Genomic DNA, 15,754 nt, shown 5'->3' on the forward strand with positions numbered 1-15,754 from the left:
TTGCTTACTTGGGAAAAAGGATTAAAACCTAGAATAAAATTGCTTGGTATCTTTAACATAGTATATACCCAAGGTAAAAAACTTTCTTCATTTTCTTTTAATTATTTGATATTTAACAATCATTATGTTGCACCACTATAAAGTGATAATTTGCATGACAAAAGCTAATGAGAGATTCCTCGGACTAAATATGGTATGTTACAACTATATCGCAGAAATAAATTCACTTGCAGTAATGCTTGTTTTGTAGTTAAATTTTATTATCAGGACTAAACTAGTTTTTAAAGAAAATACAATTATGCACACAAATGATCTTTTAAATGAATTACAATGCACCATAAGGAGAGCATTTAATCTACACAAATATATCCTAAGATAAATTAAACATTTTGTCACTGTTACAAACTAAAAGCCTTATAACTCACAGCTTTGAAGAGCAAGTAAAATGCAAAGGATTACTAAACGATACATTTATTGTAAGTCAGTAAGAGAGTTTGATTCCTGACAATATATTAATATACATATTATTTTGCTACAATTCAAATCACTAAACAGAAAAAAATTAGCCTACATCAAATATACATATTTCATCATGCAAGGAAATTGTCACATTTATACAGAATATCAGAAACTTAAGTTTGCTGATGAAATATTACTACAAAACAAATTGATTTGATGAAATGCTATATTACCACAGAACAAACAAGTGAAGTAAGAATAATTTAGCATGCCACAAACTATTAATGCCTATTCAAACAATCTGTTTGCTAATATTTACACTACAGTATAAGTGTTTAGATAAATTGAACATGAGAAATAGTGTTGATTACATTTCTCCACCAAATGATCTTGTTCAATCTTGGTTGCAAAACTTTGCCAAGGCATCTGTAATTTCCACTGTACCATGAGTACTTTTTACAGGATATACCTTGTCACTCGAAGAAGATAAAGATACATAAGAATATTAGGTCATTTATCTCCTTCTTCAACACCTGCTTGTGTCATCAGATCAGCTATATTCTTTTCTAGGTCATCTATTCGATGACCCATTTCATCAAATAAAGAAATGTTAAGGATCACAATGAACATTATAAGAATTTCCCAAGTTATAAAGTCTAACTAGAAAAGAGAAGAGAATTAATCAGATCCAGGGTGACAGTTACCTGTTGCTATGATAATCTAATCCATTAGAATCATTCAAGTAAAAAATACTAAAGTACAAGTCTGAAAAAAAATAAAAATTAGCACCTCTTATCTGATAACCATCCACTATCCTTGTTGATTATATTGAAAACTAAGTAACATATTGAAACATTGAACACTCCATACCATTCAATAGCAAAAGACTATTATAAAAAAAATGTAAAAAATTAAATAAATGAAAACATCACATCAGATCTTGATGCATAGTTAGCATGGGAAGAAAGCTAAAAAATGACATTCAAATTTTGGTATTGAAAATTTCTGGCGTTTCTGTGTTTAAGTGTACAGAAACTATTATGAATAGCAGAATAGCAATAAATTTGTTACTAAATTGTTTTAAGAATGTTATGCATATTTTCTGATGTATATATACATCCCCTCCCCTTGTCCAAAAAGAAACCGAACTTTTCGAAAATAGAAGAAACTAGTGGCGATTGATAGCGAGAATCTGTCGTGTGTGGCATGAATATCATGATATAGGCAGCTGGTCACTTTTGCACAATAATGCACCATCTCATCATTCAAACATTGTGAGACAGTTTTTGAGCAAAAACCAAGTTTGTGTGTTGGATCATTTGCCGTATTCACTTGATTTAGCGCCCTGTGACTTCTTTCTCTCCCCCGCCCCCAACATCATTTGCTGATGAAAGGAAAGCGATACAACACCACTGAAAATGTTCAAGAGGCAGTAACTACAACCCTCAACAGTATCCCAAAAACCGATATTAAAAAACTAATTTAATGAATTAACTGGTCGTGCCAAATGCTGTATCGAAGAAGAGGGAGTATATCGATTGAAATAAATGATTTGAATAATTATAATTGGCCTGTGTTTTATTTTCTATCAAAAGTTCAGTTTCTTTTTGGACAGAGGGTGTATATGTCTTCAGATAATTTACATTATTTGAACACACACAATATACCTTTAATAGAATTTAACCCTGTGACTGAGCCATGATTGGTAAATAAGCACATGCTCCTTACTGGTGATAACTACTGGCTGTGTAACGAGTATACAATTTCTAAAGCTGAACAAATCATATTTTTAGAACAGTCTGAAATTGAGAATTTTCAGCTGCCTATAATCAGAACTAGTCCTTAAGTGTAAAATCCTTATATGGAGTTATTTCCCTTGTCTGAGTTAAGTACAACAGATATTACTATTTAGAATTTGCTTGTACAGTACATGACATTTGACTTTTCCAAACTGACCTAACATCTGAAAATCGACTGCTCTGCTGCCTCTTATTTGCAATTTTATCCATTATCCAAATATCAAAATCTGGAGAAAGCATACGATAGAGTGCCAAGGCAAGAAGTCTGGAGGTGTCTGAGGGAGAAGAAGGTGCCGGAGAAATATGTCAGGTTGTTGCGGGAAATGTACAGAAATGTGAAGACAAGTGTTCGGACCTGTCTGGGACAGACAGAAAGTTTTCAAGTAACAGTTGGCTTGCATCAAGGGTCAGCATTAAGTCTGTTTCTGTTTAATATTGTGATGGAGGTAGTAACAGAGGAGGTGAGAGAAGATGTGCCTTGGACAATGTTGTATGCAGATGACATCTTGCTGTGTGCAGATTCAAGAGAAGAAGCGGGAACTAAACTGGAAAGATGGAGAAAAGTACTGGAAGAGAGAGGTATGAGACTGAGCAGAAATAAGACAGAGTATATGTGTTGCACAGTGGGCAGTGGACAGGAGACAGATCTGGAGCTGGAAGGAAATGTCATCAGGAAGGTGAGAGACTTTAGATACTTAGGTTCAACAGTGGAAGAAGATGGAGGAGCTGAGAAGGAAGTGGGATGCAGGATACAAGCGGGTTGGAGGAACTGAAGGGAGATGGCTGGAGTGTTATGCAATAAGAGGGTGCTGATCAATCTGAAAGGCAAAATCTATAGGACAGTAGTGAGGCCAGCTATGACATATGCTATAGAAACTGTAGCCCTGAGGAAAAATAACATCAGCAGAATGGAAGTAGCAGAGATGAGAATGCTTAGGTGGATGTGCGGTGTGGCCAGAAAGGATCGTCTGAGAAATGACTATGTCGGGGGAACGGTGAAAGTTACGAACTTAGGAGCGAAAATACAGGAGGCAAGGTTGAGATGGTTTGGTCATGTGATGAGGAGGGAGGACGAATATGTGGGAAAAAGGGTCATGCAGATGGATGTGCAAGGAAGGTGGAAGCGTGGGCGGCCAAAGAAGAGATGGAGGGAGCTGGTAGAAGAGGACTTGAGGATGAAGAACTTGGATGTGGTGACAGCCCAAGACAGGAAGGTGTGGAGGAGACTCATTATCAACAGTGACCCCACTTCAGTGGGAGAAGCTGGCTGCAGAAGAAGAAGAATCCAAATATCAAAATCCCAATTCTAACACTTCTGCAAAAGAGGAATGACTGGATATCATGTAACTCTCATCATGTAATGACTTCAATTGTCACTGTCAATGAATAGATTATTTTTGTCAGAAGAGTGTGATGTTACCGTATTTACTCGAATATAACTCTTTTTTCCCAAAAATTAAACTTAAAAAATTGTAATGCAAGATATATGCAAGGATTTTCAGAAACTAAAGTTTTTCATGAAAAAACTAAATTGATGTTTATAATTAAATCCTCAGTATTCATTATAATTTATAATTGCTTACATTTTTTATAAAATGAATATATTTAACTTTTAATTATCAACGTTATTTACATGATCGGCTGCCAATGTTCATCATGTGATATATTTCAATCTTTAGTGACAAGTAATTTACAAGATTTGAGATATGTAATGAACAATCCTACAAGAATGACTGACGAGAAGCGAAAGTGGAGTGTGAAACAACCAGCAATGGTAGGCCGGCAGAGATAACGCAGTTATGAAAACATGCATATAATTATTAACAAAAGACAGCATGGCTCAACCAATGATTGTTGAGTTCAAATGTTGATTCTCGTCAACCGAATTCCAAAATATCTCAACTGCCATAACAACATTCACTATTTCTTAAAGTTTTAAACTATTTTCGTGTGCAAGGTATATGTAAAACTTTTAATTTATTTTTTCGTAAAGTAAAATCAGGGGGTGCGAGATATATGAGAGGGCGAGTTATATTCATATAGAATAAACATATAGGAAAGACTGGTCATGGTTATGCAAAATTCATTTGGATTAAGACAGGAGTCAGTTACAAGAATTCTGAAGACTAAAAGGTTAGATACACAAGGGTGCGCCTCCATAACTAAGTCAGTAATGATGATACCTTTTGGACAGAATTCCTTTTAGAACACTAAGAACTTTTAAGCTGGTTAGAGAATAATACTGAGAGAAATAGACAATGCAAATAGATTAACAATCTTATCAGAGCATTACTTGACTATGGCAGGCCACCACCTCAAACAAAGATGAGATAAACAAAAATTTACTATGGTTTTATTGACCACATAGCTAAAAATCAGCAGGATTTTGCTTACATTGACCTATTTTCCTTTTATATATATATATATATATATATATATATATATATATGTATATATATATAAGGGGGTGTATGGAGAGGTAACACCTTAGTATCAATGTCAACTGCTGATCTCAGGGTCAGGATATTGGGCTCTGGTCCTCACATACACTCAACTCTCACTTATGGCTACAAGAAGTTGGTAGTGCACACCAGCAGCCACACCCCGGTAAACCGCCTCGGCTGGTGGACTAAACTAAGTGAGGGTATCAGCAAAATAGAATGCTGTAAACAGGGAATGTCAACCTTTATGTGTATGAAGTCTGGAATGGCCAAGATGCAGAAGAATCAACATTGACTGATCAAGGGCATGACAGCAAGATGTGTGGCACATCGAGGGCACACTCCTGACATCTAAGGGACTTGTGGCCAGTCGCTGTGGAAGAGATTGGAGCCTCACCACGTATTTATCCATTGTCAACCATGAAACACACCATGTCACAATATGAAGTTAGAGATGTGGTTGAGACCCCTGCAACCATCAGCTTTTATAGCTACAGGGAAGAAGAGCTTGAAACTGAGAATTGCAAGACAAGAACTACTAAGGTAGTGTATGAAGATGATATCCCAAACCCTCCGGGGAGGATATTCTCACATGTTCCTTGTCTGAAAACCAGGAGCAATCTCTTGAAAATAGTAACATGGAATGTGAGAACACACTATGAGGCAGGCAAATTAGACAACTTAATCCAGGAATTAGAAGTGATGAAGGCTGATATTGCAGGTATCAGTGAAGTGAGGTGAACAGATAAAGGAATAATAAGAAAAAAAAATCACACTATAATATACTCTGGCAGCAACTTACAGTTTAACAGAGTAGTGCTTGTCCTAAGTAATAGAATTGCAAAATCTCTACATGGATATTGATCCATAAATGACAGAATCATAACAGCCAAAATAACTGCACAACCATTCAACTTGTATATTAACCCAGCATATGCACCAACCCAAGACCACTCAGATGAATAGTTGGAACAATTTTATGAAGACATCCAAACTTCAATCTTCAGTGCTAAGTCAGATGATATTATTATAATGATGGGCGACCTAAATGCAAAAGTGGGCTCAGAAAAAAATCTCATTTTGCATGGGAAACCAATGATCTAATAATTGCCAACACACTATTTAAACATCCTGCCAGAAGACTATATACATGAAAAAGCCCTGGGGACATCTATAGAAACCAAATTGACTATATAATAATAAGCAAAAGATTCCGAAATGCAATAACACAAACAAAAACATACCCTGGAGCAGACATAGGATTGGACCACAACTGATTGCAAAAATCAAAATAAAACTTAAGATACCAAGCCAACCATTCATAAGAGAAACTTATAACTCAGACTCACTTAACAACCAAGAAGTTAAAGACTGCTTTATAAAAGAATTCACAAAATCCCTTAACAAGTCTGACACCACAACTCACACAGAAAATAGAACACCAATTGATGAAATTAACATGAATTGGCAAACAAATAGCATCAACAAAGCAGCCAAAAATACACTCCCACAATTAAAAAGGAAAAGTAATAAACCTTGGATAAATGAAAAAAATATTAAAGTTGATGGAACAGAGAAAATAGTTAAAGAACAAACCTGAATATAAAAGCATGAATAAAGAAATAAAAAAAGAATGCAGGAAAGCCAAAGAGGAATGGATTAAGAAGAAATCTACAAACAGAACATCTTGATAGAAAACACAGAAGCAGAGAAATGTATGAAAAGATCAGAGAAATGACAAGCAGGACAAATACAGTAAATCATGCAAGTGTCATTAGAGACCATATTCTAATGGATAAAAAGGAAATCATGGAAAGATGGATTGAATACACAAGGAAATTATACAACCAACAAAGAAATAATATTTCCGAACAGACTGATTTAGAAGGACCATCATTTTACTTTGTGAAGTTTAAAACGCTGTCAGGAAACTAAAACTATATAAAGCTGCAGGAATAGATAATATCTTGGCAGAATGGTTGAGGGCTCTCGATGAAGTAGGACTGAAATTTCTAACAAATTTATGCAATAAGATATATGACACTGGATTTCTACCAAAAGATATTAATCACTCAATTTTCGTTCCGATTCCCAAAAAAAAACAAAAGCTACAAGATGTGAAGAGTTCAGGACAATTAGCCTCATCAGTCAAGTATCAAAAGTCCTCCTATACGTTATTCTTGAAAGAAATAAAAGAAAAATAAACATAGAAATAAATGATACACAAAGTGGCTTCAAGGAAAATGTAGGTATAAAAGAAGGTATTTTCAACGTCAGAACCATCATAGAAAGATATCTAGAAAAACAAAAAGATATATACCTCTGCTTCATGGATTACAAAAAAGAATTTGACAATGTTCAACATGAGCAATTAATTGAAATGTTTTCAAAAACAGGCATGGACTGAAAAGGCATTAGGCTAATAACTAATCTTTACTGGGAACAGACTGCATCTTTGAGAATAAATAGAGAGACCTCAGAAGAATTCCCAGTTCAGAAAGGTGTGAGACAAGGCTGTGTCTTGTCTCCAATTCTCTTTAACCTGTACACAGAAGAAATATTTAATAAAATTAGTAACCTCAAAGGAATCACTGTAGGGGGCAGAAATATTAATAACCTAAGATATGCAGATGACATACTTCTTCTAGCTAAAAACAAATATGACCTCAAGACTCTTATAGAGGAAACCCTCAAGTACAGCAAACAGTATGGCCTCAGTTTCAACTTTAAAAAGACAAAAATCATGATAATTTCAAGAGAAAAGGAAATACCAAAAATATGCATCAATATAAAAGGAAATAAATTAGAACAGGTGCAAAAATACATATACCTCGGACACTTGATCACAGAAAATGGCAGGACAGAAGATGAAATTAGACAAAGGATTGAAATTGCAAGGTCAACTTTCAACAATATGAAATATCTACTAACATCTAGAGAATTAAATCTGAAAACAAGACTAAGAATCTTCAAATGTTACATATGGTCCACATTATTATACGGAGTAGAGACATGGACACACTCCAATCTGAGTGTGAAAAAAACTGGAGGCCTTTGAAATGTGGATGCTGAGAAGAATTATGAGGATATCATGGAAAGACAAAAAGACAAATGAAGAGATAGTAGGCATAAACAGGAGCCTGATAAAAGAAATTAAAAAGAGAAAAGTCACCTATTTCGGACATATTCTGAGACATAACTGCCTACAAAGGACACTTCGAAGGAATTGTTGAGGGAAAGAGAAGGAGAAGAAGACAAAGACTGGAGTGGATGAAAAATATAAAAAACTGGACCTATCTCTCATATGAGGAATGCAGCAGAAAGACACAGAATAGGACATAATGGAGACACATGGTAGTCAATCTCCTGGAGGGAGAAGACACCTGACAGGACACACACACACACACATTCTCATACAAATGTTGATCACCAACCTGTTTATACCTCTGCATAACATTATACTTCATTATTCCCCTCCTTTCAGAGTTCAATATGACATTTCTATGTTTAAATAATTACTAACTCCCAAACATTTCTACCCCACCCCCCCACTCAGATTCTCAACTAAGAGTATTTTCTCAAACTATATTCCTTGTCTGCCAGCCTGCAGCTCTCATATTCCTTTTTGACAATGACAGGCATGCACCTAACACTTCCTCTGTAGGGATATGATTACACTCACCAAATGGAGGTAACTTAACCATTTCATTCACTGTTGCATCCTGTAATGCTATCACAAAATCCAATACTTGGATTTTGCATATTCCATTTTATTTCATGCTGTTTGAAACTGTAGCCACTAAACAACAAGAAATTTACCTTTGTTACTTACAGGTAGCATTTTCTTCCCTGCAATCTACATATCTCAAACTAAAGTCAATGACCACCTGCATTTCATTTACTTATAATCACACTCCAAATGGAAGTAACTTATTCACTTCATTCACTGTTGCATCCTGTGATGCTAAAACAAAACATTTCATAACCATCTCTCAATATTTCTTGCCACATGCTAGCCATCCTGGAAGTTAGTGTCACTATCTTCTTTCTGATTCTCCATTTTGAGTTGCCTCGACTTCCTTTACGTCATTAATGAAACTCCACTTCTTTTCTCGTAAGAGCATGTCTGAATATACTTCATATTCTATTCCCAACATGCCATCCTCAATTAACCAAGTTTAACTAGTCCAACTATTCTTAACGGACTGCATCAATGAACATTTTTTAGAACAGCCTGATTTTGAGAATTTTCAGCTGCCTATAATCAGAACTAGTCCTCGAGTGTGTAAAACCCTTATATGGAGTTATTCTTTTGTTTCCTAATACTTCTAGCCATTGTTCAAAAATATATCAGCTTATTTTTCGATTTCAAACCAGTCTCATGTCTGTTTTTCCACAATTGATCATCTGTTTCTTATTCCCACTAATACAGCATATCCAAATGTAGTCAGATGGTTGGAAAAGACATGGGTTTAATTCCCATCAGTGGAGATAGGAGAAGTGGGAAATCAATGAGTCCTACTGCATGTAGCCTAAAAGTTAATTAAGAGTTAAGTGATAGAGGATATATATTTGCTGAGTGTTTCCTAAGTAGAATCTGAATCAGAAACCAGAATATGAGAAACTAAGATTACGGATCTGAAGTAGGAACCAGAGATAGGAATTTACTTAAGTAACCAATCAAAAGAGCTGACTGACCCAAAGACTGCTTTGGAACCAGCATCCTCCTCCTCACCTGTACAATAACTAATCCACTCATATGTTTAAAAAATGAACATATCCACTTTTCTGCATTTTTTTTTTTTTTTTTTTTTTGAGCAGTAGTGATTACAGAAATATGTTGTTGGCTATTTTGTCAAAAATGGTTATTACACCTCTTTTTTAAAAAAGAAAAGATTAAAATGGATTTATTACCAAATGAAATTTTATATTTTAAAGAGCACTAACAAACCACAAATTTTAAAGGATATTCCTTGCCAAGATTTGATCTGACATTACTTGAAACTTGTCTTGCATTTGCTGAAGTAGAGTTTGCACCTGCAAAATTATGAAGAATGTAAACTAACTAGTATCACAGCATATATTCTTTAAGATAAAATATATCTAAAATGATAAAGCTTTCATAAGTTAAGCTAAACTAGAAATATGTCAAATTTTAAGTCTTTATCAAATAAAAATTATCTTCATGACTTGTATATAGAGACAGTTAACTTCTCAACTGTCTTAAGTATCCCATAATAGTATGATCCTTCACATAATCTGATCCACAGTATTTTAATAGCATGGTGATATACACCACTTTAATACTTGTATATGAAAAATATATAACTTCTGCACTGATTTAACCTCAGTATTTTCTTTGATCTAGTTCCCATTGATAAGACTTCAATAAAGATCAAAACTAGTTTGGGTGGTGGCCCTTCCCATAATAGCAATATACATTCCAAATACATTCCAAAGGAAGTGTTCTAAGCATTATGGGATACCAAGGTAACAGAAGGGAAGTTAACAGCCTCTCTATATACAAGTAGCCTACTTGTAACAATACTTCAGGTATAAATTTTGTTTGCTTAAGCTTCTGTAAAGGATAAAAAAAGAAGAATAAATCCGTGCAGTTAGCCTAGTGGCTATGCGCTTTGCAACCATATGCCTGGGGAAGGAGTGTGCTAGGCTCAATTCCTGTCGGTGACATGAGGAGCTGAAGGATCTTCCTCAGCCATAGCCAAGTTAGCCAGTCTTGGGCATGGACAGTAGGGTTTTTCTCCCCAGTTTAGCTGGGGTTTTTCATCCCACAAAGCAGTTAAACCGGCCTTGAGAACTCAACCATTGCGAACATAGGATACACCGGGGCGTAGGGCTGACCACTTTATCCTGTGAAAGGTTGAGGTCTGATGATTAATAAACCCTCGACACCGCAAGGTAAAAGAGGGAGAAAGGGAAAAAATGGGAAAATGGGTATGGGATAATTTGTCTAGTGTAATACAAGTCTCTTTTGCCACTGAGCAACCTTCACCCACAGTTCACCGACGTGTCCTTTGGCACTATACAAGGGGCCAACTGGGAAGACCGCGGTGACTTCTATTCCTCCATCCCCATAGTCTGATTACTGCTTCAGTTCTTCTGATCCAAACACCTGCTCAGACTGAATAACAGCAATCATCCTCACAGGAATGAAGGCTTTCATCCCTTATTCCACTCCAAATTCTCAGCCACTATCCAAGCCTTGGTTCTCAAAAAAGTGTACTAATGCTGTAAAGGAAAAAACTACTGCTTACTACGAATGGCTCAAGACCAAACCTTCAGCTGCTCACTCTGCCTATACTGCAGCCCACAACAGTTATAAAAGAATCATCACCAAGTCCAAGTCAAACTCCGAAAGGGCCAAATGCTGCAAACTCACTTCCTGGCCAAATGGCAGTCACTCTTTCTGGTCCCTTGCCAAAGCCATTGAGTGCAGCTCCTGCCAACTTACTGGCATCACTCTTCTCTTCCAATTCCTGTATTGATGACTGGGAAAAGTTCCCTCCACTCCACCAAGAACAGCTCTCTTCATGTCACCCATAGTCTTTTGACAAATCTGAAGATTCCTTAATAACCTTAACACAAACAAGGCATCTGGTCCTGATGGTATCCCACCTATTGTGTTAAAAAATTGTGCCTCTGAACTTACACCTATCCTGTATTGCCTCTTTAATCTATCCTATTCCACTAGCATCTACCCAACAACATGGAAACAGGTACACATCCTGTCCATCCCAAAGAAAGGTGTTAAAAGTCAACCAACGAACTATTGCCCAGTTGCTCTCATTTCTGTTCTCTCTAAAATTATGGAGAAAGCCATCAACAACGAACTCTTGAACTACCTAGAGACATGCCAACTAATCACTAACCAGCAGTATGGATTCTGCCACTTGCGATCTACAGCTGATCTTGCTTTCACTGCCACCTCTGGACTCAAGGCATGGAAAAATTTCGAGAAACTCATGTTTGCCCTCAACATTTCAAAGGTATTTGATTGGGTTTGGCACATGGACCTATTCACCAAACTGTCATCCTATGGCCTGCTTTCCCCACTCTGCAACTGGATTGCCAACGTTCTCACTGGTCGCTCACCACGTGTCATGGTAGACAACTAATCTCATCAAAAAAGTCATGTCACAACATATAAACCAAGTCAGAATCTCTTTGCTAAAAACTCACTTTTACATCCACTTTACTAACATCCATAGCATTAATACAAACACATAATTGGCATTCACCATCACTTGCAGTCTTTCAGACCACACATCTTATTCCTGACAGAAACCCATATTACAGCTACATCTACAACTGTCCATCTCCAGTGCCCAAATTACACACTTCATGATTCTTTTCACAACTGTGGCACCAGTGCTTTTGTGAAATCTGACATAGCTTGTGAGAAAATGGTTAATTTAGAATCCCCTGCTTTTGACCTTCTCTGGCTCAAGGTTTCCTTGCTCCATTTAGTATTGTTCATTCATTGCATTTACTGGTCTCCAAACACTGATAATCACGCAAACCTCCTGACATTCCTTTCCATGAAACTTGACTGCCTGCAATTTATCTATCCAAATAGTTAAGTCATCTTCCTGGTGACCTCAATGTCCACAATTCCAACTAGCTCCCCTATTCCAACACTGCCAACCAAGCTGGACAAGAAGCACAAGTCCTTTGCTATAAATAATGACTTAACACAAATCGTATACCTACCTACTTTACATAACCTATTTTGTATAACCCCTTCACTCACTTTCCCAATACTCTGGATTTCTTTTTAACCAGTTCTCCTTCCAAATACACAATGGAGGTTGCCTCTCCTCTCAGCACAATGTGCAAGCCTCCTCTCTCTGACCTTGCATCTTTCGCACTACAAAGTAACCAACTGGGATAACCTACTGAATTTCTACTCCTTTCTTGGTTTGACCACTGCTTCCATTCATTTAATGAGTCAGAAATTATTCTCACAGAAGACCTTCATCCTCTATTCGACCTATAATCCTCATCTGCATTACAAGCTCTGGTTCAACTGAAATGTATCAAAGCAGTCAAAGAAAAAAATTCAGCTTACTGCATGTCGCTCACATCAAGAACTCTAGCTTCATACACTGCCTATACCAAAGCATGCAACATATGCAAATCAGGTGTCAGAAGATCCAAATCCGATTTCATAAAGGCCAACAGCAGAAAACTTGCTTCTTCCAAATGGAAGACATGCCTTTTGGTCCCTTGCTAAGGCCATTGGATGCAAGTTCTACTCTCCTGTTTCTCATCCTGATGGCACTACTGTTACTTCATCTAAAGATAAAGCTGACCTCCTGGAATCCCTCTTTTCCTCAAGCTCCTGCATAAATGACTAAGGGAAACTGCCTCCTACCATACTAGAATTCTAGCACCATATGCCTCCTGTAACTCTTTGACAAAAAGACATCAGAAAACTACTAAATAACTTTGACACTAAAAAAAAATCTCATTCCTGATGGTGTCTTTCCAATTGTTCTCAAACACTATGCTCCAGAGCTAACATCTATCCTGCATTGTCTCTACAATTTATTATACACGCATCGTACTTATCCCAATGCACGGATGCAATCTCACATCCATCCTATTCCAAAAAAAAAAAGCAATAGAAGTCTAGGTGCTTACTAAATAACTTAAGGAAATTACAATGTACAATAGAATATACATTAAATTAAACTTTAAATATATTTCCAATATTTCGGCAACGTCACGTTGCCATCTTCAAAGGAACTTACAATAAAGACACGTGCATGCAGGCAATAAACACAGTAAATGAGAACGAAGCTATGGTTTTCCTAAAAGTCCTGATGGTGCACCCCCCCTAGCACGCTATACAGATATTCTTGGCCGTTGGGCTGACGGTCTCCTGATGTAAGCCTCCCAAATTTGGGGCAGTCTCATGCAACCAAATTTATTGAGGTTTGGCATGTATAATCCATGAATAATCTTTCAAATTTGAACTTGCTACGGTGTATTATTGTGGCTTTCTTCCACCGTATTCTGTGGCATGTATCCAGAGTATGGTCTGCAAGACCAGAGTGGCTGTACTGGTGAAGTCTACTGTTAAATTAGAAACCAATGGTCATCACCTCTGTCCTTTCCAAAATAATGTATAAAGTCATCAATAGCCACTTCTCCACTATTTACAGGCCCACCAATTAATCAACGACTAGCAGTACAAATTCCACCATTCAAGATCATCACCAACCACCTGGACATGTGGCATGGCATGGTTCAGAGAAACTTGTGCTATCACTCTTGAAATTCCAAAGCTTTTGACCATGTATGGCATCGAGGCCTACTAAACATGACTATTTAATTATTTGAGGAATTTACAATGTATACTGGAATATTAATTAAAAGAAACTTTAATAAATACCTCCTATATGTCACATTGCCATCTTCATGGGAACATACAACAATGACATGTGCAAGCAGGTACTACAAAAAGTAAATGAAGCAGACGAGAGAAAACTACTGTTGTTCCTAGAGTCCTAAAGGACTCCCCCCCCCCCCCCCAGCAGGCTATATTGGGTTGTTTTGGTTGTTGGGCTGAAGTTCTCAAGATGCAGGCTTCCCAAATTTGGGGCAGTCTCATGCACCCAAATTTGTTGAGGTTTGGAAAAATGTTTTTTGGAAAGAAAAAAAATAAAAATAAAAATTTCAAAACCTTAACAAATTTGGGTGCACAAGACTGCCCCAAATTTGGGAAGCTTGCATCTTGAGAACTTCAGCCCAACAGCCAAGACAACCCAATATAGCCTGCTAGGGAGCAGCTTTAGGACTCTAGGAACAACAGTAGTTTTCTCTCTGCTTCATTTGCTTTTTGTAGCGCCTGCGTGCACGTGTCATTGTTGTATGTTCCCATGAAGATGGCAATGTGACATTGCCGAAATATAGGAGGTATTTATTAAAGTTTCTTTTAATTAATATTCCGGTATACGTTGTGAATTCCTTAAATAATTTAATAGTCATGTGTTACCAATGTATAAGACTATCTACAAGGCCTACTAAACAAATTGCCATTCTTTGGTCTCCCTGCCACTTCTGTAACTGGGTAGGCAGCTTTCTCTCTGGTCATTCTCTGCGAGTCATGGAAGATGGTTCAAGCTTCAGAACCAATACTAGAATGCCTCAAGGCTCTCGAGGTAGTGCAGTACCAAACCATGCAGTACTCTGACATCCCAGGCTGCAAGATCATCTACTAGTGCCTAAAACATTGATCTACATACTATCTTTCAATGAGGCAAGGACAACCTTGTCGTGTTCAATGCCAGTCTTGCATCTTGCAAAATAGTTCTCAGCTCCCTTACACTCAGTTATACACAAATCACCTACTCGCAATCACCATTAATCCTATGCACAGCTTTGCAGACAATAGTACTTTCCACTCATCCCACTCATTTGACAAACCATGCAGTTCTCAGACATCCAAGGCTGCAAGATCATCTACAACTAGTGCCATAAACTTTGATCTACATACTATCTTTCAATGAGGCAGAGACAACCTTGTTATGTTCAAAGCCACCAAAAGTCTTGCCTTTTCTCTTGGAAAATAGTTCTAAACTCACCTACCCATACCCTCATTATACAGAAATCACCAGACAAGATCAGATCTCTCTGCTTGGACTAACATTTACCTCCAGTTTCTCTCTTGGCATAAACACATCGCATCAATAGCCTACTCAGCATCCAAGAAACTTGGCGTTCATTTTCATTCAAGATTTTACACACAACCAACTCTTAACTGTACATGTTTGAGGTGGTACACCTAAAACCTCCCTTAAAATCCTTGACACTGTCCAGAAGCAAGCGATTAGGCTTATAGATGTTCCCCCCTTACAAATTTGCTTCAAACTATCTCACAGGTGTAGTGTTTCAGCATTGTATCTATTCAACCATCATTCCTTCACTTTCTGTTGCACATGTTAATACAAGAACAGGTTGCCCAGCATACCTTTACTATACAACTGCAAACACACAAACCTGCTTTTCTTCTTTCTCTTTCATTCCATC

General features: G+C 37.0%; 1 protein-coding gene across 1 annotated transcript in view; it reads right to left on the reverse strand.

Annotated features, from left to right (window-relative positions):
* Positions 1-236: 236 nt before the first annotated feature.
* LOC150103104 (uncharacterized) overlaps positions 237-15,754 on the reverse strand; it is a 37,756-nt gene continuing 22,238 nt past the window's right edge. Inside the window, exons 2-3 of the mRNA XM_090397884.1 lie at positions 9,670-9,736; positions 237-1,058 (exon numbers count right to left, since the gene is read on the reverse strand). Of these exons, the coding sequence (XP_090254010.1) occupies positions 970-1,058; positions 9,670-9,736 (156 nt within the window). The 3' untranslated portion in view covers positions 237-969. The remainder of the gene's footprint in view (positions 1,059-9,669; positions 9,737-15,754) is intronic.

Source organism: Typopeltis vanoorti, chromosome 9 (genome assembly GCF_054136105.1).
Source record: "Typopeltis vanoorti isolate ZY-2024b chromosome 9, IOZ_Tvanoo_1.0, whole genome shotgun sequence".
NCBI classification, from domain to species: Eukaryota; Metazoa; Arthropoda; class Arachnida; order Uropygi; family Thelyphonidae; genus Typopeltis; species Typopeltis vanoorti.